Source organism: Meriones unguiculatus, chromosome 14, assembly GCF_030254825.1.
Source record: "Meriones unguiculatus strain TT.TT164.6M chromosome 14, Bangor_MerUng_6.1, whole genome shotgun sequence".
NCBI lineage: Eukaryota > Metazoa > Chordata > Mammalia > Rodentia > Muridae > Meriones > Meriones unguiculatus.
The window spans coordinates 20,397,029-20,421,340 of record NC_083361.1 but is presented as its reverse complement, the minus strand read 5'-3'; the positions used below and the strand labels follow the sequence as shown (position 1 = coordinate 20,421,340).

General features: G+C 44.8%; 1 protein-coding gene across 1 annotated transcript in view; it reads right to left on the bottom strand.

Moving 5' to 3' along the window:
* Dnah3 (dynein axonemal heavy chain 3) overlaps window positions 1–24,312 on the bottom strand; it is a 167,569-nt gene that overhangs the window by 9,124 nt on the left and 134,133 nt on the right. The window contains exons 52-56 of the mRNA XM_060366203.1: window positions 19,792–21,933; window positions 11,303–11,528; window positions 7,949–8,193; window positions 5,629–5,745; window positions 1,008–1,162 (exon numbers count right to left, since the gene is read on the bottom strand). Coding sequence (XP_060222186.1) covers window positions 1,008–1,162; window positions 5,629–5,745; window positions 7,949–8,193; window positions 11,303–11,528; window positions 19,792–21,933 — 2,885 coding nt within the window. The remainder of the gene's footprint in view (window positions 1–1,007; window positions 1,163–5,628; window positions 5,746–7,948; window positions 8,194–11,302; window positions 11,529–19,791; window positions 21,934–24,312) is intronic.

Genomic DNA, 24,312 nt, shown 5'->3' with positions numbered 1-24,312 from the left:
AGATCTGAGTTTGGGTCCTAGTTCAATTGCAAACTAACTGTAACCTGGAGCCAGTCAGCTAAAACCCCAATTCTATTTGTCTGTAAGTGGGGAGACAGACAAGCTCATAAAGGAGGCTTATAGCAGGAAGGGTGGGAGCCTTCACATCCTTCCTCACAGTTCGGACTTTCACATGTCTTCTTATTTCCTTATCCAGTTGTTGTTCTTTTCTCATTAGCCATGTTTTTAAAATATAGGGTCTTAATATGTAGACCAAATTGGCCTTATATCTACAATCCTGCTTTAGCTTGCTGAAGGCTGGGATTACAACTTTGTGCCACCAAGCCCAGCTTTTCTGTTGTCACCCTTTGAACCCTTATTTGAGTTGTATTTATCAACCTGTTCACTACTAAGCCTTCACCTTCGTGTGTGTGTGTGTGTGTGTAGCACATGTGCATGTGTTTGTGTAAGTGCAGGCATGCATTGCCATGGAGTGCCTATTGAGGTCAGATGACAATCTTGGAGTTAGTCCTCATCTTCTACCTCCTGTGAGGCAGGGTCTCTGGTTCTTCATCACGGTGTATATCAGGCTAGCTGGCCCATAGGCTTCCAAGGATCTTCCTATCTCTGCCTCAATCCTGCCACGTATGCACTTGAATTATGGGTGTTAAGTACCACATTTAGTATGTAGATTCTGGATGATCCAAACTCTGGTCTTTACAAGCTTACATGTCAAGCACTTTTTTTCTACTGAGCCATCTCCCAATCCCCACAGGACTTCATTTTGACTCCCATTTCTCTCCCCACTGCTCCAGGTAGAATCCGTATCTTGAAAGACTCTGTCTTCTTCCAATGCTCAGCATTCATTAAACAATGCAACAGCTCCTCTCTTGAAGGCTCCATGGAATATTAGGAACAGATTATGGACCCCAGTAAGCAAGCCCAAGTTTAAATACCAGAGCTTTCTTTGAAAATACCATACCCCCCAACTTCAGTCCCTCCAAGGGCAAAGATAGGGCATCCTTTACCTGATAGGTGCCATGGGCAGGGATGAAGTAAGCATCTCCAGGAGCAATGAAATAGGGATCTTTTTCAATCTCCTTGCAGTAGAATGTGGACAGGAGGGACAGCAGGAGACGCCTGTCTTTGTCATCAGTCACTCTGCCTCCATAGTTGCATTCCCCTGGAGGCAGCAGACAGCAGAGGAAGCTGAGCACTAGTCATGAACTGATTTGCTTTGGTTGTTTCCAGCCAAGAAGCCCTATTAGAGCACAGGTAGCCCAGTGACTCAGGGCTGCTGACACACACAGCCTTGGCTGGAAAGGTCTTTTGGGTATCATGGTGCTTATCAAAAATAATATGTGTTCCCCATATCCAAACATTAGGAAAGAAAGTTGATCTGGAAGAAATAATAATATAATCATCAAAGATAACTATTCATGTGACGGGACCTTTAGGCATTTATTTTCCTGAGTACTTATTTGTGAAATGTGACTTGAGCTAAAGATTTCAGAATGAGATAGTCCTGGGTTCTAATTCCATCCTGATACTTAGTAGATTTTTCTTATTGGTCAGAAAGCAGTGACAACTGCAGGACCCAGTGGATAAGATGAGATAGCACTTACAAATACATACACATTTTTTAAAAATGAGGTTATTTATGGATCTAGTATGTATCATCATACATACTATTTTGAGGTACTACTTTCTCAACTCTAAGCTACCTCATCATCATAAATATCATTCAGGATACAGAAATACCAGGATTTCTGTACTCAGATTTCTATAAAAAGAATTAGGTAATTCATCAGGTGTGGTGGCACACCCTTTGATCCCAGAACTTGGGAGGCAGAGGCAGACTGATCTCTGTGAGTTTGAGGCCAGCCTGGTCTATATGGTGAATTCTAGAACAGCCAGTGCTACATAGATAGACTGTGTCTCAAAAATAAGTAAACAAACAAACAAAGAAATAAGTAAGTAAATAAAACAAAAAAACAAGCAAATGCACAAAAAAGAATTAAGTAATTATTTCAAGGGAACAGAAAACTCTGTTGGAATGCATTTTCTAGATGGTTCAGATTTCAAAGCACCGCAATGGGTGGGTACCATTTGGTAAACAGGGAGACCGTGTGTGTGTGTGTGTGTGTGTGTGTGTGTGTGTGTGTGCTTCCACTGAGAAAGGTGTGCTTATTTCCAAGTTCAACCATTTTAGAGAAAAGAAATTAGAATCAAGTTGAAGGGGAGAGTAAACGGCTTAAGTTAGAGGTGCCTCGTTGCCTGGGTGACCTCGGACAGAGTTAAGGGTCTAGAAACTCATACTGAGTAAGGTGAACCATGCAAGGGCAGCTTCACTGTGAGCCAGGTCATCTGGATTCCTGCAGCTCTATGAACACCCCCAGGCCTTCAACAAAGCTTATCTGGCACACATTGCAGATGGCTCAGCTGTAAGGAGGTTTATAGAAACCCTTAAACTACACGCAGTATTAAAGAGAATGAGAGAGTGGTTTTTGAACAAGGCAAGGTGGCGCATGCTTTTCACTTTGGAGGCTAAAGCAGGAAGTTCACAAGTTTACTGTCAGCCTGTGCTACATAACAACATCAAGTCTCATTACAACCTACTCCTCTCCAACAAATAAAAATAGCATCCTCCTTCCCCAGTCAGTGCTGGATATACCTGTAATCACGGCACTAGGTCCCATCAAACTTCTTCATCAGTGAATTTTCCTACTCAGGACACACGTACAGGCTCTGGGTTTTATGTTGCTCATGGCAGGTCCAGTTCTTTATAGCTACACATCTTTTTGTAGTAAGTACACAGGCTCCTGGAAGAGCTAGGATGGACCTCAGTCGCCCTCTAAATTCTTTACTGTCCATTCTACACAGCTTACCAAGTTCCAATTAGATGACTTCACCCCATCTCCCTCAACCTCTCTGTTCATAAAACCTGTGCCTTCAGCCAACATGCATGGCAGACCCCGATGCTCACTCCTATCTGGTGCTGGGTGATGACTCTTTTTCCCATTCTCAACCACGGGAAGACTACCTTCCTCTGGGCTCCTTGGAGTTGGGTAGAGTCAAAGGACAAGTTCTTGTGCCTTAACTGCTAGTATGACCACACAAGCATATATAGCAAGAGGACAGCAAAAAAAAATGCTGGCACAGCTTTTTGTAATTGTGTATCCAATGGATAAGTAAAACAGCAGAGATCTCTACTGATGTGCCCCGGGTTGAGCAATAAGTAGACCTTTGACATAACTCACAGTTATGACTTGGGGACTATTTCTACAGTCTAGGCTGCTTATCTTCAAGAGCATGGTTGGAAAGGGGCTATCCCCCAAGCTGGCTGGCATAGTGAAGGGAGGTTCATTTTCAACCACAGGCAGCGCTTTACCAAGACCATCTATGGGGCGAGGAACCTGGGGATAGCCTTCCCTGAAAGGGCCCCCTCTCTGAAGAAGCTTTTTTTACCAAGCCAAGATGCACTGTTTTGTCTTAGGGACACTGAGTTGAAGTCAAGGTGGCACTGTATTACTGAACCACACTGAGGAAGGGTTCTCATGCTTTGCGCTATTAAAAAGTTGGGCTGGACAGTTCTGTGTTGTGTCGGGGATTGTTCTATACATATTACAGGATGGTTTAACAGCATCCCTGGCCTTTCTTCATTAGATATGAGTGGCATTCCCTTCTTCCTCACGAAAAACCAAAACCACCTCCAGATACTGCCAAATATCCAAGGAGGTAGAGCAAAAAGTACCCACGGTTTAATATCACTACTCCAAGTCTTGGTCTCCTTGGTTACACAATGTAGTTACTACCACAGAGATTTCAGTTGGTGTATCAGGAGCGTGAGCATTAAGGGAATTTTACTACTTGGTGAGAGGACTGGACAGCTCTTACAGGTGGGCCTGAAGGGGAAATCAGTGTGTGATCCAGAAGAGGCCATAGTCTTTCTAGCTACAGGTGGGCCTTTGGCCATATTATAGCAATCAATACAGCACATTCTAGTTTTCCTTCTGACCCTATGATATACTGTGTATTCTTTGAGGGCAGCGAGCAAATTTTATATATCTGATTTCTTCCATATTGTGTACTATTATATATTTGTGATATGGGGTAAAAAAAAAAATCACTGAATAATTGCTTTGATCCAAACAGCTTATGACATTCCCACATCAAGATCCTATGTTGGAAATACTCTTCTTCCATTTGCAAATCTTCTACTGAACCTTCATGTCTAACTCTTCTTAAAACTTCTAGAAATTTTCCAGGACCATCTCCTCCACCCCAACTCCAAGATGTAATCATGGCATTGCCTTTTTGCTTTAAAATGTTTCTTTTTTTTCTTGAAAATTTTAAGGATTCTTTATGTGCATGGATGCTCTGCCTGCATATATGTCTATGCACCAGGTGTGTGCAATGCGTGAGGAGGCCAGAGGAAGGCATTGGATCCCTCGAACTGGAGTTTCAGACAGGTGTTAGCCACCATGTGGGTGCTGGGAATCAAACCCAGGTCCTGTGGGTGTGAGGATTGCTGCAAGCATCAAACGATCCTTGTGAGGTAAGGAGGAAACCCGGTTCAGCATGACTTAGTTAGCCAGTGCTGGTTCAAACTTCTGGAGTCTGACACCAGGTCAGTTTATTCTAGACATTGTTAAGTCCAGTACAATCTTGGAAAAGTTTCCTATTAACAATTATCCCAAGTCCATGTGCACAATAAGGCATGAAAACTCTCTTGCAGAGTGCATGTGACCTTTACCATGAAGATGAGTTCTATAGCTCATGGGCCTAGGATCTGGTGTGATATCTCTGTCAGGGATAACGTAACAGTCACTAGGCTCTAAAGTACATGTGACATCTTGCCTATGACTGAGAAAGAAAGACAAAAGTCTAGGAGTGAAGAGTCTGGAATTAACATTCTGGGGGTTTGGTGAGGGTCTGTCTCTATAGATAGCAAAGGTCACCAGGTCACTGGCTCCCTGAGTGGAAATCAGGTGTACACTTCCCCTGCTGAGGAGAAAACCCTGTGTGATTAATGTTCGTTGTTTCCCCAGTGCTTATCTGCGAGTATTATGCTCTCTACAGTTCTGTGGAAGAGCAGCCACCTACCTGTTCAGCCCCTCTTTCTTTTATGTGCTCTTATCTGCTCAGGCATTGTCCACCTTGTTTTATGAGGCAATGCCTCTCCCTGGTCTGGTATTTGCCATTTGCACTATGCTGTTGGCTAGCAAACTCAGATAGCAGACTATCTGTCTGTCTCTGCCTCTCTGGCATTGGGATTATAAGCACAGGCCAAAGCACCAAGCTTTTTATGTGTGTTCTGGGTTTTTGTAAGTGTGAACTCAGCTCTTCATGCTTCTAGCAAGCACTTGATGGACTAGCAGCTCATAAATGTTTCTGTTAGTGTACTTAATACTGCATTGTCATCTATTTATTTGTATTTTCTACAATCTTAGATAGTGAACCACCTGACCACAGAAGCCTATATCTTAATTCTGGCTTTGTTTGTATCCCACGTGACAACAAGCATTATCAAGAGATCACTACTTGTCGAATGAAGAGGGAGTGACTAAAGGAAATTAGGAGGTGAAGAGCCAGAACATGGCAAATGGCAACAGAAGAGTAGGGCAGCATAGCCCCATCCACAAATACCTGTCAGGTAGGTCAGAGCTTCAAAGGGCACCTCTTCGTAATCATTCAGAAACATCTGGATCTGCCGCATGCTAATCCTCAGGTCAGATTCATTGAATTCATAAGGGATATTCCAACCTGCAATAGGCAGAGAAGAATTATAGGCGTCAGAGCTGAAAGCTCTTAATTTCCACTCAGAGACTGAGCATGTAAGGTAAGCATCACAATGGATCAAGGGCTCTTTCATCCCTGGGAGTAGCCAGCGCCCAGCCAACTATTTACCTTGATTTACTGCCAACGTGGCAGCCATTCTGCCTGAGAAAACATCCATTCTAGGATCGGTTTCCTTATGGGTCTCCCCATTTGTTGAGGAAGATGTTAACATCCTGAGATCTGTGAGACAGGATTTGTTCAGCCTGCCTGGAAGACTGTGGTAACGCACAGGGCTCCAAAACCAACATGTTAAGCATAGTTGTGAGCAGTAGCCATGGCAGAGTGAGGCTGGTTTGGAAACTTTCCCTGTACTCACGGAAGAACTGCATGGCCAGTCCTACAGAATTTCTGGGGTTAATGATTTCACAGAGGAATTTTTTTTTTCAGATTTACTTATTTTTGTTTCACGTTTATGAGAGTTTTGCCTGCACGTATGTCTGTGCACCATGTATGTGCCTGGTGCCTTGCAGAGGTCAAAATTCTAGAGGCATCTGGTCTCCTGGAACTGGAGTTACAGATTTGTAAAGGAGGGTGCTAGGAATGGAATCTTAGACCTGTGCTAGAGGGACAAATGCTATCATACACCGAACCATCTCTCCAGTCCCTTACAAAGAAATTAAATTTTCTCCTAAACAATGATATTCAAATTAAAAATATAACAATAAAACTCATATGCTGGAAAAAAAAAAACCAATGGAACAATTGGTTTTGAGACAAATCATTGCATAGATTTTTAGAGTTTAGAGTCTATTGCACAGATTTTTTTTTTTGTTTTTGTTTTTGTTTTTTTTAGAGTTCTGGTGTGAGGCGAGGGATGGGATGGAAGGGAGGATAAGGATGAAAAGGAGAGGGTAGAGGTGGAAGGGTGAGGGTAGCTATAGGAGGATGAGGATAGGGGTGGGAGAGAGAGGATAGGGTAGAAGGGGATGCTACATGAAAGGCATGTCCATAACTATCCCCTCCTACCACCCTCAGTGGACAGTCTTGGGGCCTGTGTGGCTACCTAGTGTTGGAGGAAGGGAGTTACCAAGAGGATCCAGAAGAGTGGATAGGGAAGTGGAGAAAGGGAACGAACAAGAACAAAGTGTGATCCCCATGTTTAAAATGGAGATGCCATGATGAAGCCACTACTGTGTGCACTAACTTCAAAAATTACCTTTTTAAAAAGGAAGAAAAGGAGAGGAATAGGCAGGAAGATCGCCATGAGGACACTTCCACTCCAATCAACCCTAAAAACCTGCAAAGAGTCCCCACTGTGGGTCCTTCAAAGCTATTGAACAAGATCAGAAGCAGCCCATAGTTGAGACAGGCCATCCAACACGAAAGAGAATAATGGCAGTTTGATAGTCTCCTAACAAGGTTATTTAGTTACTCCTTAGTTTACACTGATAAATAAATGAGTTCTGATTTTTTTTTTTTTTTTTTACACACAGGCAAGTGCCCAGGTATGTTTCTAATCTTTCGTCATTATGTACATGTAGATAGTTGGCTCAAATGCTGTTGGCTCCTTGGTGACAACTCTCCAGAGAATGTTTATTATGCCTAAAATGAATATGTTCCTCTCATTATCTACTTTACTAGGTAGAGGTACCTCAACTTTGGAATATCGCATTTGTGTGTGTTTGTGTGTGTTTGTGTGCGTGCACACATGTGGAGGCAAGAGGTTAACCTTGGATACTATTCCTCGGGTTCCATACACCTATTGTTTTGAAACAGAGTCTCTTACTGGGACTTGGCCTTCACTAGGCTGGCTCATTGGCAAGCCCAGCTTGCGCAGTCCACGTCTTCAGCACTCAGATCACAAATACAGGCCACTATCCCAGCTGTGCATGTAGGTGCTGGGAAGGAACGCAAACTTAGTTCATCAATCCCATCTCTGAGCATCACCTTTTTTTTTTTCTTTTTTCCACATTGGCTTGGTTCTAAGGTTGCCAGATTTAGAGTGGTGGGGAGAAAGTATATTAAGTGAAATTTTAATTCCAGACAAATAACAATTCGTAGTTGGCATAAGAATTTCCTTAGCCATTCCTAGAGTATGTGAATCATCTTAGCGGCCACGCCATCTGAGCGCAAACCTACAGATGCTACCTGTGTCCCCCCACCCCCAGACCACATTGCCGCGTCTCACCTAGAGCTCCATAGTTCCTCCTCTCTTGGACAATGGCATGGAAGAAGCAAAGTCCAAACAACAGTTTTTGCCAGATAACCGGCTTTGAACAGCTCTGGAAGAACACAGGGTCCGAGACTGGGTCATTGAGGTAGGAACGCAAAAGGTTGGCCCTGAGCCCTTTGGGGGGCTCATTGGTCATTTTGATCCCATTCTGGAGAATGCTGACAGGAAACTTCTCTGATGGATAGCTAGTCAGCCAGAGTCTGGAAACACAAAGGACCCAACTGTTCAGCGTAATGAAATAAGTTACATTGGTAAATGGTAACAAAAATAATAGCTACCATTATTAACCATTATCACAAATGACAGAATGATAAATATTTTAGGCCTGGTGGGCTTATATAGTGCCTGTTCAAATAGACTAGACATAGTCTATGAAGTATATATAGACATAGTATATGAAGAACCATGCGTGTTTTTCAATAAACTTTACATATGGATGATAAATTTTGATTTTCATAAAATTATTTTTTTAGGTTGTGGGGGTTTTTTTTGTTGTTTTTTTTTTGTTGTTGTTGTTTTGTTTTTGATTTTTTTTTTCTATCTAAAAATTAGATGGCAAGCTGGATTTATCTCGCAAGCCCATCCTATTTTCTGGAGTAAGACAAATCTAAGTTGAAAGTAAATTTGAAGGCTGTCCAGTTCTACTCTTCGATCTCTGAATGCAACTGCTATTTTCATTCATTGAAAACTCCCTGAAGTCCAAAAGTATAGAGTGGAGGAGTAAACAGTGGTGCTAGACAGCCACTGGTATTTTCAATGACGATAACTATTTCAAAAACAGTCTTGCTAAGTCCCACCTGGTGATTGAGCATGATCCCTAGGGCCCAGGCTGAAGAGTGACTTGCCTCATGCTATGCAGGTGACACGCTCTGGGCAGGTGCCTGTCAGTGGAGGTTTGTAGGACATAGCCTCAGGCCAACGTGACTGAGGTTGGCCTTATGACAGGACATTGCCTCTGTGTTCCCCTGCTGTGGGCCCTCAAGAGCTCAGTGCAGAACTAACATGTCTGTGCCAGGAGGTGCTAGTGGGCATTCTAGGAGGTGACCCTGAACCTGGGTTGGCTACAGAAGGGCCCCCAGACTCTGTCCCTTCTCTCCAGTTCCTGTGGTCTAGGTTAGGCCTTACACTCCCACAGGAAGCACTCTGCTGTTTAGGTGGGTCGGACAGCTGGGGCACGCTCAGAGAGTCTGCTGGTATGGGAGGCAGTGGCCGGCTTCGACATTGTAAACTTGACTTGAAAATAGTTCATGCTGAGTGTAAAACTTCTGCCTCAAGGCCTGTGTCGACTCTGCCAAGCTTGAATCCATAGACAAGCCCCTATGAGTCGCTACCCACAGCACTGAGGAATGGTCTCCCTGATGTCCCATGGCTATGGCCTGGTTAGGCCCTTTGTATATGAGCTTGTCAGGACACCTGGCTTCACCTGTCCATTGCTGGTTGTGGAGGACTTCATGCGGGACTCTGTACCAGTGAATCTGAGGCCACCATAGGACCTCCATGTCACTGCTGACCGGATGCTACCTCTCTGTTTCTTGCTTTCCAGAACCATTCTTCTTCTGCAGTGGTTGTTGGTGAATTTCTATGTAGGACCCTCTCCTCTACTCAACCATGTTGACTGCAAGGCTCTGTACATTTGTGGAGAACCACAAGTTCATCTCCAGAAAAATAAGCCTGCACATTCCCTTGTTTGTTTGTTTGTTTGTTTGTTTTTCGAGACAGGGATTCCTCTATGTAGCCTTAGCTGTCCTGGACTCACTTTGTAGAGCAGGCTGGCATTGAACTCACAGAGATCTGCCTGCCTCTGCCTTCCCAAGTGATGGGATTACAGGTGTGCCACCGGGCATGGGCCTCTATGTGATTTTTAAGCTCAATACCCTTACAGCTTGCCCAGTGGCCTCTGCTTTGCAGTATCCATGGCCCAGGCATTTCATGTGTCTGGTGAAGAAGCAGAAGATGAGCTTGGGCTGCATGTAGAACAGGGATGGGCATGAGTTCTTGTCTTTTAGGCCTTGGATAGGCCTTTGTTGGGGACCTAACAGGACTATGTGACCACCTTCCTTCTGGACACCTCTGGTTTGCTATCTCTGAAGCACCCAGCCCGGTCTAGCCTGTAACCTATAGGTGAACCGAAGTTGGCTTTAAAGGTGATATGCTATGCCCTCTTACACACTTGGGATCTCCCCTTCCCCCCTGCCTCAGTCTGAACTCTCCTGGCCCCGGGATCCAAGCCTCTTGATGGCAGTAAGGCCCGAAGAGAAAATTCAGAACAAAGTAGAAGAAAGAAAGGTGGCTCATCTGTCCCTAGACCGTGCCCTGTCCTGGCACAGCCCCAGGCTGACCTGAACATCTTGTTATGATGAATGCCCCTAAACAAAAGCACTTTTAATATCTAAAGTCATGTTCTGTTTTAACCTGTTCAGGCTTCTGTACCAAAACAAACAAACAAACAAACACACACACACACACACCAGTGCTGCCATGGTCGGTCCTTAAACAACAAACATTTCCTACTAAACAAGCAAACAAAACCGCACAGCCTTTCTGAGGTTAATCTGCACTCATGGTCACACCTGCATCACTTTCTCTACCAAGTCCCCCCCAGCATATCCCATAGAGTCACAGACTAAATTCTCACTGCCTTTCACTTTCAGAAAATCTGTCCTTTCTGACTGGAACGTCCTTTAAAAACTCGTATTCATGTTACAAAACCCCAGGCAGTTCTCAGCCTTCACACCTGCCGCTTTCCTGTCAGGTATGACACAGAGGAGGGCTACCTAGTGACTGGCAATTTGACACAACCTAGAGCTCTGTCGAGAATGAACCTCAGTTGAAGAATCGCCTCAATCAGATCAGCCCGTGGCCACATCCATAACAGACTGTCTTGATTGACGATTGACATATGAAAGCTCCATTCCACTGCAGGGCTACACTATGGGGTGGAGTGCTAGGAATAGATAGAAAAGCACGAGCCAGAGAGAGCAAGCCGGCAAACTGTTCCTCGCAGCATCTGCTCCAATTCACTCATTGAGGTTCCTGCCCTGACTTCTTTCCACGGTAGGCTGTTTACCTGGAAGTGTAAACTGAAATAAAACCTTCTTGCCCGTGTCGCTTTTGGTCATGGTGTTTGTCGCAGGTTTGGAAAAAACGAAGAAGAACACGTGCATCCACAGGGTTCTCCCATGAGCTCTCTGTTAGCTCCGGGGTTTCTCAAGGACAGGACTGTCCCTTCCCTTGGACTATGAGCCACCAGCATGCTGGCTTGAGTTGAGCTGGGCCCCTGGGCCCAGGCCGGATGGAACAGGGTCTCACCTGAACTCTGGTCTGGTGTTCTCAGGGGTAATCACCTCCTCACAGATCTTTTCCAGGGAAGGCATCCAACTTGTAGCCAGGTGGCAGTTCTGTAGGACCACCCAGGTCCCTTCTACGATGGCATCCTGGATCATTTTGGCAGCAATAGGACCTTGGCCTTGGCCAAGGGAGATGGTCTGTGTTTTGGTACCTCCCATGCCAAGATCATCTGCAAACTTCAGCAGACCTGAGACCAGGAAGAAAAGTTTTTGAAAAAAGAGCCAGCTAAGACCAGATTAATAGTCATTATGCAAAACGAGGGATGCACTGAGATTTTTGGATTTAGAAATAAACTCATTAACCTCTGTTAACTGCTAAATCAGTATCTCTCTTAGTGAAGCTTTAAATATCTGGTGGGCATGGGGCTGCAAATGGAGCAACAGCTGACTCCTGTTTGGCATTTTTCTAAATACATAGTCTACTATTATTTATTATTAATCATTATTACTTATTATTATTATTACTTTTGTCTTTTAGTTTTTTGAGACAGGGGTTCTCTATAGAGCCTTGGCTGTCCTGGAACTCCCTTTGTAGATCAGGCTAGCCTCAAATTCACATCTATCTGCCTGCCTCTGCCTCCTGAGTGCTGGGATTAAAGGCGTGCACTACCACTCCTGGCTCTAATGCAAATTCGTGATCCTTCTCCCTTAGGCTCCCAAGTGCTGAGATTACAAGGACTGTGACACCTGGCCATATTTGCACTAGCTATGGATTTGCACTCTTAAGAAGCAGGAAGCTGGAGCTAAGGCTTATGTATAAAATTAAGACCTTCAGTGGGCTGAGATTTCAGATGAAGAAGGCCAAAACTCTGGCCTGTAACTTCCTGGGGCTTGCTATTGAACTGAAGCCAGGGTGGAAAAAGTGAGTAAGTCAAACCACCAAGCTCATTCCACATGGAGAGATGAGGGGCATGAGTTCACAGTAGTCTAGTCTAGTAGGAGAGTTCCTGGCTGAGGAATTTCACAGAAAATTAAATCTCTGGGGTACCAGTATCTTCCACACGCAGGGCTGTTCTGTTTTGAGGACACTCAGACTTATATAAAACTCAATTTACATGAGGTTTCTACAAAATAACATCAATTTGGTTGTGGAGAAATCTCTCAAAAAGTATAAGCCACATTAGGTGGTCTATCATTTGTCATGATAAGGGATAGTCAGCATATAGAACAATCAGACTTAATACTCTCTAGACTCAGACATTGAAGTTTCTCACAGTGTGACTGTGACTGGAGGTAGGTCTTTACAGAGACAACTAGGTTAAAATAACATCTTTAAGTCCTAATCCAATATGACTGACTGATGTCCTTCTAAGAAGATGTAGGGGTGGGGTCATGGATGCATAGAGAGAGACCATGTGAAAACAGAAGATGGCCATCAGTAAGCCAAAAAGACCTAAGAATGGCTGTGCATAGGCCTTCAATCCCAACAATCTGGAGGCTGAGGCAGAAGTATCACAAATTTGGGGCTAGTTCAGGCTACATGGTGAGTTCCAGGACAACCTGGACTAGAAAGACCCTATCTTAAAAATAAACAAGAAGAGGCCTGGAGAATATTGGCTAGCAGTTAAGAACACTGGCCGCCCTGCCAGAGGACCCAGGTTCAATTCCCAGCACCTATATGGTAGCTCACAACTCTAGTCCCGGGGGATCTCACATCCTCTTCCAGCCTCCTCTGGCAGAGGCACTGCACACATGTGGTGCACAGCCATAAACGCAGGCAAACATCCCACATACATGAAATAAATTTTAAATCAAAGCAAACAACTACCCTATGTCTTAAATAAAAATTGCATTATTTTTAAATGAAAACATTTTAAAAAGAAAAACAATGATTCCCAAGAGAGGCCTTGGAGGAGATCACCACAAACACCTTGATCTCGGACTTGAAGCTCCCATAGCGACGAAAGAAGAAATTTTATTGTTAACCCGTCGGTCTGTTGAACTTCTGTTATGCAGCCTCAGCAAACAGTCTTAGGAAATGACCGTGGAAGAAATCCATGTGGGAATAAGCAGAAGTGGAATATAAACCACGATGAAATTCAGAATTTTATTTTAAATTATGTACAAATTTGAAACAGAACAAATGGCATTATTAGGCTACACATGGTGGGTATGCCTTTAATCCCAGTTCTGGAGGCAGCGGCAGGCAGATATCTATGTGTTAGAGGTCTGGTCTGCATATTGAACTCCAGGCCAGTCAAGCAAACAAACCCACAAACAAAAATCAAATAGAACGTTTAGAAGTACAAAGCCGTCATTTTGAGATAAAGTTTTACTCTGATTGAAAGAGTACACTGGTATAAGAAATAAAAGCAAGGTGGGGTGGTGCATACTTTTAGTACCAGCACTTGGGAGGCAGAAGCATTTGGATCTTTGAGTTTGAGGCCAGCCTGGTCTATAGAGCAAGTTCTAGGACAGCTAAGTCTACACAATGAAACCCTGTCTCAAAGAAACAGAAAAAGAAAAAGAAAGAGAAGAAGGTTGGGGGAAGGGAACGGAGAAAGAAGAGAAAGAAAGAAATCATTATGGCCCATTCTCAGTATGAGAACTCATCACTGAACCTCTGATAAGTCCCTGTCTCCCCTGTCCAGCCTGCTGCCTGCCTGGGTGTGTTTCAGTTTAAGTTAGGATTGAAAAGTTACAGTAAGTCTGCTTTGTGACTGAGCTAACGTATCAGGAAAGAGAAGAGCAAATTTTGAGCCCCAGAAAGAATCTGGAGCAGGAACTATGGTAGATAATTGGGAAAAACTAAGCCTTCCCAATGAGGAGCCAATGAGGAGTTGAGGGGTCAGGAAATATGAGTAGAAATAGAAAAGGCCAAGCTGGATGGTGGTGGTGCATACCTTTTAATCTAGTACTCTGGAGGCAGAGGCAGGCAGATCTCTGTGACCCTGAGACCAGCCTGGTCTATAGACAGAGTTCCAGGACAGACAACATTACACAGAGAAACCCTGTCTCCGTGGGGTGGGGGAGAAGCAGTAATAATAACAAGAAAACCCTCTCCCCCCCATTTTGTCTAGGCTAAAGCTTGGCTTCTTTAGAACGAAAAGTAAATGTTTTCACTTTGCTACTCTGTATCTCCAGTACTTTTTTTTTTATTATAAAGCAGAGATCATTGTTCCTCATGTTAGGTACAGCCAAAGAAAGGAATGGAGGGGTGGAGAGATGGCTCAGCAGTTGAGAGCATTGGCTATTCTTCCAAAGGACCTGGGTTCAATTCCCAGCACCCACATGGCAGCTAACAACTATCTGTAACTCCAGTTCCAGAGGATCTGACACTCTCATACAGACATGCATACTTCATGTAGACATACATGTAGCCAAACACCAATGTACATAAAATAAAAATAAATAAATTATCTTTAAAAAGAAAGGAATGGACTGTAAGGTGTGCAAGCAGTGGTTCTTTCAGGAGTCATGAGCACTTCTGGCCTGCAGCTGTTGATCTCTGTATACAGCTGCCTGCTGAAAGATCTGGGGTTCCTTCAAGATTTACTCCCTAAGCCAGGTATGGTGATGTGTATAATCCAGCATTGGGACAGCTGAGACAGAAAGATCATGCAGGATAGGATTCAGAGTGAGCTTAAGGTCATCCTGGTCCATAGAGACACCATCTTAAAGCAAGCAAACAAAAAATGTTTGTAGGTCTGGGGCAGAAAATGTACAAGAGGTGTGTAGGATGTATGGGAGAGTTCTAGAAGGCAAGGAGTATCAAGATCTGTAACTGCCTGTGTGAAAAGAACGTGGGCATGAAGGTTCTCCTATGAGGTACCACAGATTGACTATCTGAGCATCAGATGAACAGAGTAACTCAGAAAAAAATTATGATAGCAGTAGAGTTGAACGCTATCACATCTGAAATACCCAGTTACATTCTATATAGTCACAGTGGCACCCCAAAAAAAAATTTCATCCCAGGACACTGTTCACTTTGGAGGTTGGCAGGGCACCAACCCAATATTCAGATTTCTGGTAAACGAAGAAAAAGAATGGAGCATCTGGCTGGGCAGTGGAGGTGTACACCTTTGATCCTAGCTTTCAGAGGCAGAAACAGGCAGATCTCTTGAGTTTGAGGCCAGGGTGGTTGGTCTACAAAGGCAGTTCCAGGACAGCCATGACTACCCAGAGAAACCCTGCCCTGAAAAACAAAAACAAGCAAACAAAAAGAACAGAGCGTCTGTTTTGTTTGCCTCGTATGAACTAGAGTCAGAGGAAACCAAAGAGTTGACAGGGGAAAATTCTTCTCTGGAGAGGAGTCCCAGCTAATGAATGGGAGGGAGGGAAAGCATTGCCACATTGCAGCTCCTAATGCAAGAATGGATGCTGGAGATGATCTTTAAAGTCTGCTGATGCCATTAAAGCCAGCGGTTCCCACTGTGGAATTACCCAAAAAGCTTTATAAAACATGAGGCCTGGATTTCACCCTAAGTATTGTAATCTAATTAGTCTAGGGCACACCAAGAAAGCTCTCTGTGTAACTCAGGGGCAACCGAGATTGAGAGCCATTCCATGAGATGAAAGGATGATAGGAAACTTTAAGGGAAGAGGTGGAGTTTCCAAGAGCTGGTTCCTATGATAATGCCTGGACCACAGATAGCTCATATATGCCTGGTCCACAGAGCTCACATGACCATGCCTGACCATCCAAGAATCCCTTTAAAAAAGTTTATGAACGTTTTGCCTGCATGTATGTATGTGTGCCACATGTATGCCTGATACCTAAAGAATTCAGAAGAAGGTGTAAGATCCCCTGGAACTGGAATACAGGCGATTGTGAGCCACCATGTGGCTAGGAACCAAACCCATGTCCTCTGTAAGAACAGCAAGTGCTCTTAATGGTTGAGCCATCTCTCCAGCCTTACTACCAAGAAACAGTTTTAATCAGGAAAGGGAAACCAGCCAGACAGCAGGTCCTACCAGCCTGTCCTCTGCCTGCAGAACATCACCCACCAGACTCATTCAGCATCTGACTAACTTTAGACCTCCTATTTCTCTGCTTTACTTGTCTTTTGCTAGTTCTCATTTTTTTTTATTTTTATTTACTTCTTGTTCTTCTTCTTATTCACTTTGTATCCCAGCAGTAGCCCCCTGGAGAAGACAGGAGCTCCACAAGGAGACCAACAAAGCCAAAGAATCTGGGTCCAGGGGTCCTGCAGAGACTGATGAATCAACCAAGAACCATGCACAGAGAGGACCTAGAACCCTGCTCAGATGTAGGCCATGGGCAGCTCAGTCTCTGTGTGGGTTCCCTAGTAAGGGGAGGCGGGGCTGTCACTGGCATGAACTCGGTTGCCTGCTCTTTGATCACTTCCCTCCTGGCCGGCTGACCTTACCAGGCCACAGAGGAGGAGGATCCAAAAGGTCCTGATGAAATAGGCTAGGGTCAGAGAGTACAGGAGGAAGACTTTCCCTATCAGTGGACTAGGGGAGGAACATAAGGGGGTAGAGAGAGAAAGGGTGGGGCCAGGAGGAGATGAGGTTGTTCTCTTTTTAAAAATTGACAAAAAAAAAATACTTTTAAAATGGAGACATCCTATAATGGATCTACATGTTAGCCTACTAGAGACCACCAGGCTAACAAATAAAAATCCTAAGACTAGGTTGAGTGACCTTTTTTAGAGTTATTGTCCACTGAAGTCTCCCAACACTGCAGGCTGTCAAATGCTATTGGTTACCCTCAAGAATTTGACACGACCTTATTGCTCAAATCACCACATGCTTGAGTCACAGAACATAGAAAAAAAAAAAGCTAGTAATTACCTGGAAGCTTCATCCCTGTTGGCTAGCTTGAATGGTGCAGGAAGGTGTTATTTGTGATATCTGTGGTGGTGGTTAGTAATAATAATCTTACCGAGATGGGCATCTCGCAAGCTTCGATACTGGATTGACAAGACAGGCCCCGAGGTCAAGAGCGGCAAGGGCATTATGGGGGTAACCAACTGATTTTTAAAAACTGGATTTAAGTCACACTCCACGAACGAAACCCATACCTCACATCAGGCCGAGAACAGACCGTGGCTCCTCAGGGGAAACTACTGCTATTGTTGTGCTAAGTGGACACAGCACTAGACTGACTGTTAGCAGTTTATCGTTACATCGCCACATGAGTTACTCTCTCCACTCTCATCAGAAAATCTTCCTTTTGAAGCGGACGGTGACTGAAGGAGAGGCTCGCAACTGGTCCAGGAACAGAGAACAAGTGACTGTACAATGCTCAGCCCCAAACTGGGTATCTCTATCACATTCCCTCCCCCTTTCAAAGATCAGGGCTCATTTTGGAAGGGGGTCAGAAAGATTGGAAGAACAAAGGGATGGCGGATGGCTACGAGGAAACAGTGCTTTCTAAACGTAGCAGGAGAGTGGCACACGTGGACTCACAAGAGTCGGGATGGAAAGCGCAAGAACTCTGCAAGCCAGATAAAATTGTAGGCACGAAGTCTCACTCATACCTGAGGGGCTATTGGCAACTGTTAGCTTCTGGGAGAGAATAAGTTGGTTTTCTTTATTAGCTGGTAATAAAAAGCCAATCAGTCTTCAGTGGAAGACCACATATATAAGAGTGTATGGGCAGTACAAGCTGTGCTGGGTTTATTTTTTTTTAAAAAAAGGGGGGAACCCCCCAAAAAAGAGGGCACAAAGTCGGGTGGGTAGGATCACAGAGTAATTGTATGAAACACATTGTATGAAAATCCCAAAGAACAAAAAAGAAAAAAATATAGACATAAGTGATGAAAGCAAAGATGCTAGAAAGGTGTTGTGTTGGTTTTTTTGTTTGTTTTTTTGTTGTTGTTGTTGTTGGTGTTTTTGTTTTTGACATGAATGGCCTCACAGGAACCTGGAACCACTTCAGTTCAGCTCCCTCCTCTGTATTCCTCTGTATGTATGCTAAGTTTTTTCTTGTCAAGGGCACATGCCAAACTCCCCAGCAACCACAGAAAATATCTATTTGCTACTTGCATTCCTTGTTCTCTTTCCTCATCCATCAATAGTGAAGATAGGAGTGTGAAAATATCCTGACAGAAGAGAAAGCAACTCAGTTCCTGTCAACAGCCCTAACTTGTACAAACTGCTTCTGGAAAGATATATCCAACTGCTTAGAGGGCTTTGCTTTGGGGAGACAGAACAGAAACATGGGCCTTAGGCTGCACGATAGGTTCCAAAACTTCAGCATCCTGGGCCATGCCACCTGCTGTGGTAAGAAATGGCTCATGCACTATAGGATGGTAAGCAGCATCCTTGGTCTCTTTCTTGAAGATGCTAGCAGCAACATCCTCCATCTTATCTGTAACCAGAAAAGTCTTTCCCCACCCTGTCAGGTGTTGCCGTGGGGAAGCAAAATCCCACCACCCCCACTAAACCACAATCTTATGCCTTGCTGTTATTCAATTTTTAATAATTAAAGATGAAATAGAGAAAATGGTTCAAGATGAACATGATGAACTTGGAGCTAATGTAATGCTGGCCTTGGTCCTTATCACATTAAAAAGAAACCTCTGTGTGAGGATGAGAGAGAGGAGGGCGTTTTGGAAGTTAGAGGACAATCAGAGGTTCATCTTCTACCTTGTTTCAAGCAAGATTTTTTTCTTTCTTTCCTTCTTTTCCTTCTTCTTCTTCTCCTCCTCCTCTTCCTCCTCCTCCTCCTCCTTCTTCTTCTTCTTCTTCTCTCTCTCTCTCTCTCTCTCTCTCTCTCTCTCTCTCTGACAGGGTTTCTCTGTGTAACCCTGGCTGTTCTAGAACTTGCTCTATAGATCAGCCTGGACTCAAACTCTGAGATCTGCCTGCCTCTGCCTCACAAGTGCTGGGACTAAAAGATGCCCAGCCAGCCAGGATTCAGCATTGTTTACTCTAGTCTAGGTGGCGGTCTGCCTCTGTGCATTCTCCTGTTTCTGAGGCCGTCTCTTCATAGGAGCACTGGATTACAGACAAGAACATGCGTGGTGAGCAAGCGCTTTACCTACACCTATTTCCACATCCCTCCCTTACTGTCTTAGAAGGAAATTCTAAAAGAGTTGTCAACACTTAACGATGGTCAAGTTTTCCACCTCTGGATTCTTTTGAAGAATCAGTTGATCCTGTGGTTTGGGGTTCACTATCCCAGATATCACGATCTCAGGTGCTAAGGAGTGGCTGCTACCCTTAGGAGGGAAATGAAGTTTTTGTTTTCCTTATCCATTCAAATGCTTTGCTTGAGCCAGGCCTTAATGCTGTTATGTCTGGGAGCCCGATGCAGGAGGACCATTAGTTCAAGGCTAGCCTGGGCTAAATATTAACACCACTACCACCACCACCACCAACAACAACAAAAGGAGAATGAATAGGAAGGAAGGAAGAGAAGAAGGATGGACTACCACAGTTAGTTGTCTTTCAACTCCAGGCCAGCTGGGTTTGAGAGGCCTGCTGTCAAGCACTGCATTCTGGGCGGTCAGCGCCTCGTGCAACCTTTAGGCTTACCTGCCATAGGATCTGCCCCCGGGGACAGTACGAAAATCAGTGGTGCGCAACAACTGGAGTCATTGTAGGATCCCTGGAGATCAAAAGTCGGGGCTTCGATGAATATCTTTCCCATGCTTTCGCAGATGAAATCTTGAACGGCTGGGACCATCTTGTCAGGCCGCAAACATCGCAGGATCGCCATCCGTTCAAGCGTCTGGAGGAACTTCCAGGGTGAGGGCAGCGTCTCCTCGTGGGGCCAGGCTGAGTCATAGATGTACTTCCAGTCCTCGGTGTTTCGCTCCAGGTCTTCCATCAAACCGTTCAGTCTCGGTAAGGTGGAAGCCCGAACTATCTCACCCCAAGACTTTTCGGATAACCAATCAGGCGCCGGGTTGGGGAAAGGGTTCTCCAGGGCCACACCTCCAGTTAGCAGGAAGTACCAAACCTCCTCACTGATGGCTTGTTTTTCCTTCAAGAGGCCGACTGTCAAGAGGAGGGAGAACAGCAGCTTGTCCTTCTCAAACAGGGAACGGCACACGTTGTTGTAGATGCTCAGCGTGAAGTGTTCAATGATGTACTCGATGCGCAGTTCCAGCTCGTCGCTTTTGCTGCTGTTGGCGAGGGACTGCACGTAGAGGTTGATGAACCAGGTCAGAGAGTACTGGTACATAGGCTCGATGTGGGCCAGGTCGGAGATGCAGAAGAAGATGGTGGCTGAGTGAAGAGCCACAGGCTTGTAGCCCATCCGGGTCTCGTCGATCTGTGTTTCTGTCACCGAGGCTATTTTCTGCTTCTCGGAGATTTCCTCAGACAGCACCTTGGAAGAGGATAACACTTTGATGGCCGTCTCATCCTCGAGGATGTTGCCCTGGGACAAGGACAGGACCTCTAAGATCTTATCTTCAATTTCCTTTAGCTGCTTCTTATTCTGGGCACTTTCTAAAATCAACTCATTCTTTTTCTCTTCTAGCTCCGGCTTCTCCTTAGCAGCCACGATACCGAGGAGTTGATCTTGAAGACCCAAGGGTGTGATCATGAAGTTGAGCAGACAGACTTTCACCGCGATTTCAGGGAGGTAATGTGGATTTCTCAGACGTGTGGTTATATAGAACTTAAAATCCTTCGAGTATTCTATGATATTTTCACCTAGTCTCATGAACTCCACTCCTTGCTGTTTGAACGTGGCCTTGAGCAAGATGGGTTCGATAAAGGCATCCAGCTCTTCTCCAACGTTTTCCAGCAAGACAGGGTTGCCAAACTGCAGGGCAGTTTCCAGAGTCCTCACATAGTTGCTGTCAGAGAACTTGATGACAAATAGCCTGTTCGCTTTTTCCATGTTCTTCACCCACTTGTTGGCCTGTCCCTGAGGGTCAATCATTAAGGGCCAACGTCTGGAGTTGGACACAATGATGCCGTTGTCAATAGAAAAGGAGTCAACAGGAAGCCCGGCTATCTGCCATGCACGAATCTTTATGGGGTCCCCTAAGGTGTTGCTGAGGCTGAAGTTAAAAGAGCCTGGAATGACTTTTTGCTTACAGCAGTCCAACCATTCGTCTTGGCATTGGGCCCGATAATCCACTGTGAAGGCCCCCAGGTAAGCCACTGTCCCAGAGGACAACAACACATCCCCCGTCAGGTTAATATAGCGGAGCCCCAGCTGCCGGGCAGCTTCTGTCCATCTGTCCTTCTCTCCACCAAGACCACTGATCAGCTTCTCTGCCCTGACCAGCTTCTGGGAGCAGATATCAATATTTTCCTCCAGTGCCTTTTTCTTGGTGTTCATATCTTCAAAGTCGTCATTCAGAGCCTGGAGTCGGTCTTCCACCAGCTTCAGCTCTGCCCGTTTCAGGTTCAGCTTCTGCATCTGTATATCCAGCTTCCCCTCAGCCTCCTTCAGTCGCTCCCGTTTGGGAGCTACCACCTTGGCCACTCGGTCATAGACTTCCATGGCCCTCACCCACTTGCACAGGCCCTCGCAGGCGGATGATACGTTTTTAATGACAGCTGGCTGGAAATCAGGGTGATCAATGAATCTTTCCCGGATTCGCTTCATAACCATGGGGGGGATGTTTTCTTTGTCATATGTCTTGAGACTTTCCAAGAATTTCAGATCTCCAAGGACCTTTCTTGACACTCCCCAGTAATCTTCTATCATCTTACCTGTTCAGTGTAGGAAACAGACACATACTGAGACATTTTGGTTGAGATGTGCAATTCTACAATAGCTGCTACTTAGATATTGGGGAGCTTGGGAGGACTCCAAACTCCTGGTCAGGGAGACCCAGGAATTCTTATCTTCCTTAACTATACTTTGTTCTCCAGACTTGGGTCTTGACTTTTTTATTTTTCTTCCATGATCTCAAGTTCTTTGTCATGAGCCCTTTGCTTATAAGTGGCAACTAGTTGGGTCCAGACCAGACTTCAGACCCTGTTGACTGTCTGTCTGTCATCCATCCATCCATCCATCCATCCATCCATCCATCATCCTTCTATCCATTACCCACCATCTCATCTATCTGTCTGTCTGTCTGTCTGTCTACCATCTACCTATAGAGGCTGGCCTTGAATTTGTGATCTTTCTGCCTCAGCCTACTGGGTGCTGCTATATAAACTGAATGAATGCCACCTTTGATTCCTTTATCATTGGAGAGAACCACAAAAGCCATACCCATGGGCATATGTTTATTTAGAAGTCTGGGAGGCAGGGTGGATGAAACAGAGCCAGTTCTCCTGTAGTGGACAGCGTGAGCGGGTGAGGAGGCACCGGTCTTGGAGGAGCAGCTTGCTGGCTTGTATCAGGAAAGAAGGCAACTTATAACCGGCCCAGAAACAAAGACAGCCACCATTCTCCTGAGCGTCCTTCCAGCCAACAACTAATCAAGTGATTTTCAATCCTACCCTGCAACTGTGACCCATTGGCTGGCATGTTGGGAAATATTTGAGAGCGTTTTTTGACTTATGGCTCATACCACACTGGGGCTCATGGCAAGAGTCATACTTGAGACATAATATGGAGTTTAATGTGCCCATCCCTAAGTATAAGCGCAGCAATCAGTACAGTGTTTCCTGTGAAGGACTTTGCTTTCTGGAAGATTATCTGCTTCATTTAAATCAAGGTACTCAAAGCTAATTCAAGAGCTCTTTTTGTTTTGTCCCATTATATACACTAAGTTTCAAGGGCTTGGAGAATAATATACATCATTTAATGTTGGGTTCTGAGCTGATACCTGTAGACCCACAGTTAAGAACTAGCATTCGTAACCTGGACATGTTCTATCTTAGCAGGTTTCAACCCTGCCTATACCTTAAAAACACCCAGAGAATGTAAAAACAAACAACAAACAAACAAACAAATAAAAAACCCGGATTCAGGTTGCACCCCAAACCAATGAAATAAATGTCTTTAGAAGGAGGACATTGTTTTCAGCATTCCTTAAGTTCTCCACATGACTCTGTACCCCAGCAGCAGCTCTATAGCCTTCTCTAAAGTTCACTTGTGATGCAGGGAGATTGCCCAGTGGATAAAGTGCTTGCTAAATAAACAAAGACCGGAGTTTGGATCCCTGCACTTATGTAAAATCTGGGCATGGCAGCAGGTGCTGGTAATCACATGCCGAGACTATGGTTACAGAAATGTCTTGGGAGGTCGATAGTCAGCTAATCCAGCCTTGTCAGAAAGCTCCCGGTTCAGTGTGAGACTGGGTCTCAAGCAGAGAAGATGGAGAACCATAGAGGAAAACGCCTTAAGTTGGCGTCTGGCCTCCACAAGTGCATACAAAGGAGGGTGCATTTGCACGCTGTGTGCACACAAGCACACACACACACAAAGTCCACTCCTGCTTTGCCGTTTCTCATCATCTATATATTCTTCAAAGCAACTGTTATCCTGAAGCCAGCCAGACAATAAGGAATGCCAGGTAAAGGGAAGTAGGGCCCAGAGGTTGCCAGAGGAGGAGCTTGGGGTTTCTAGCAGTGCAGAAGGAATGCACGCTAGCAGGGTTCCTTCCAGACAAGGCTGCTCAAGGGGCAGACGGGTTTGAAAGTGCACATTGGCGTTGAGGGCACTAGTTGTAACAGAACGTCCTATATCAGAAACTTTGCTCTCTTTTGAGAAAGCCTCAAACTCCCGGTCCACCACAGTGCAGTGCTAGGACCATAACTGTTAGCCTAGCTGGCCCTCATGTCTGCCTCTCAATTTTGTTCCTCCATCCTTTTGCTATTCTTTTTTTATCTATTTCTCAATCTCTGCACCCTTTCACTCCTGACTCTAACTTTCCATTTCCAAGAAATTACTATTTCTTTCCTATACCAACCACCGTGTGTGTGTGTGTGTGTGTGTGTGTGTGTGTGTGTGTGTTTTCTTCTCTGTCTCCCTTCTTTTTCCCCACTCATTCTCTTCCTGTGTCTCTGTGGATCAATGTATTGCTCACCATTTCTAGCTCATCCTCAGCAGTTTTGGCTCAATTTTTTTTTTCTGTTTTGATTTTTTTCTCCCAGGACACTTCCTATTTTTCTACTTCTCCCTCCTCCCCCTTCTCC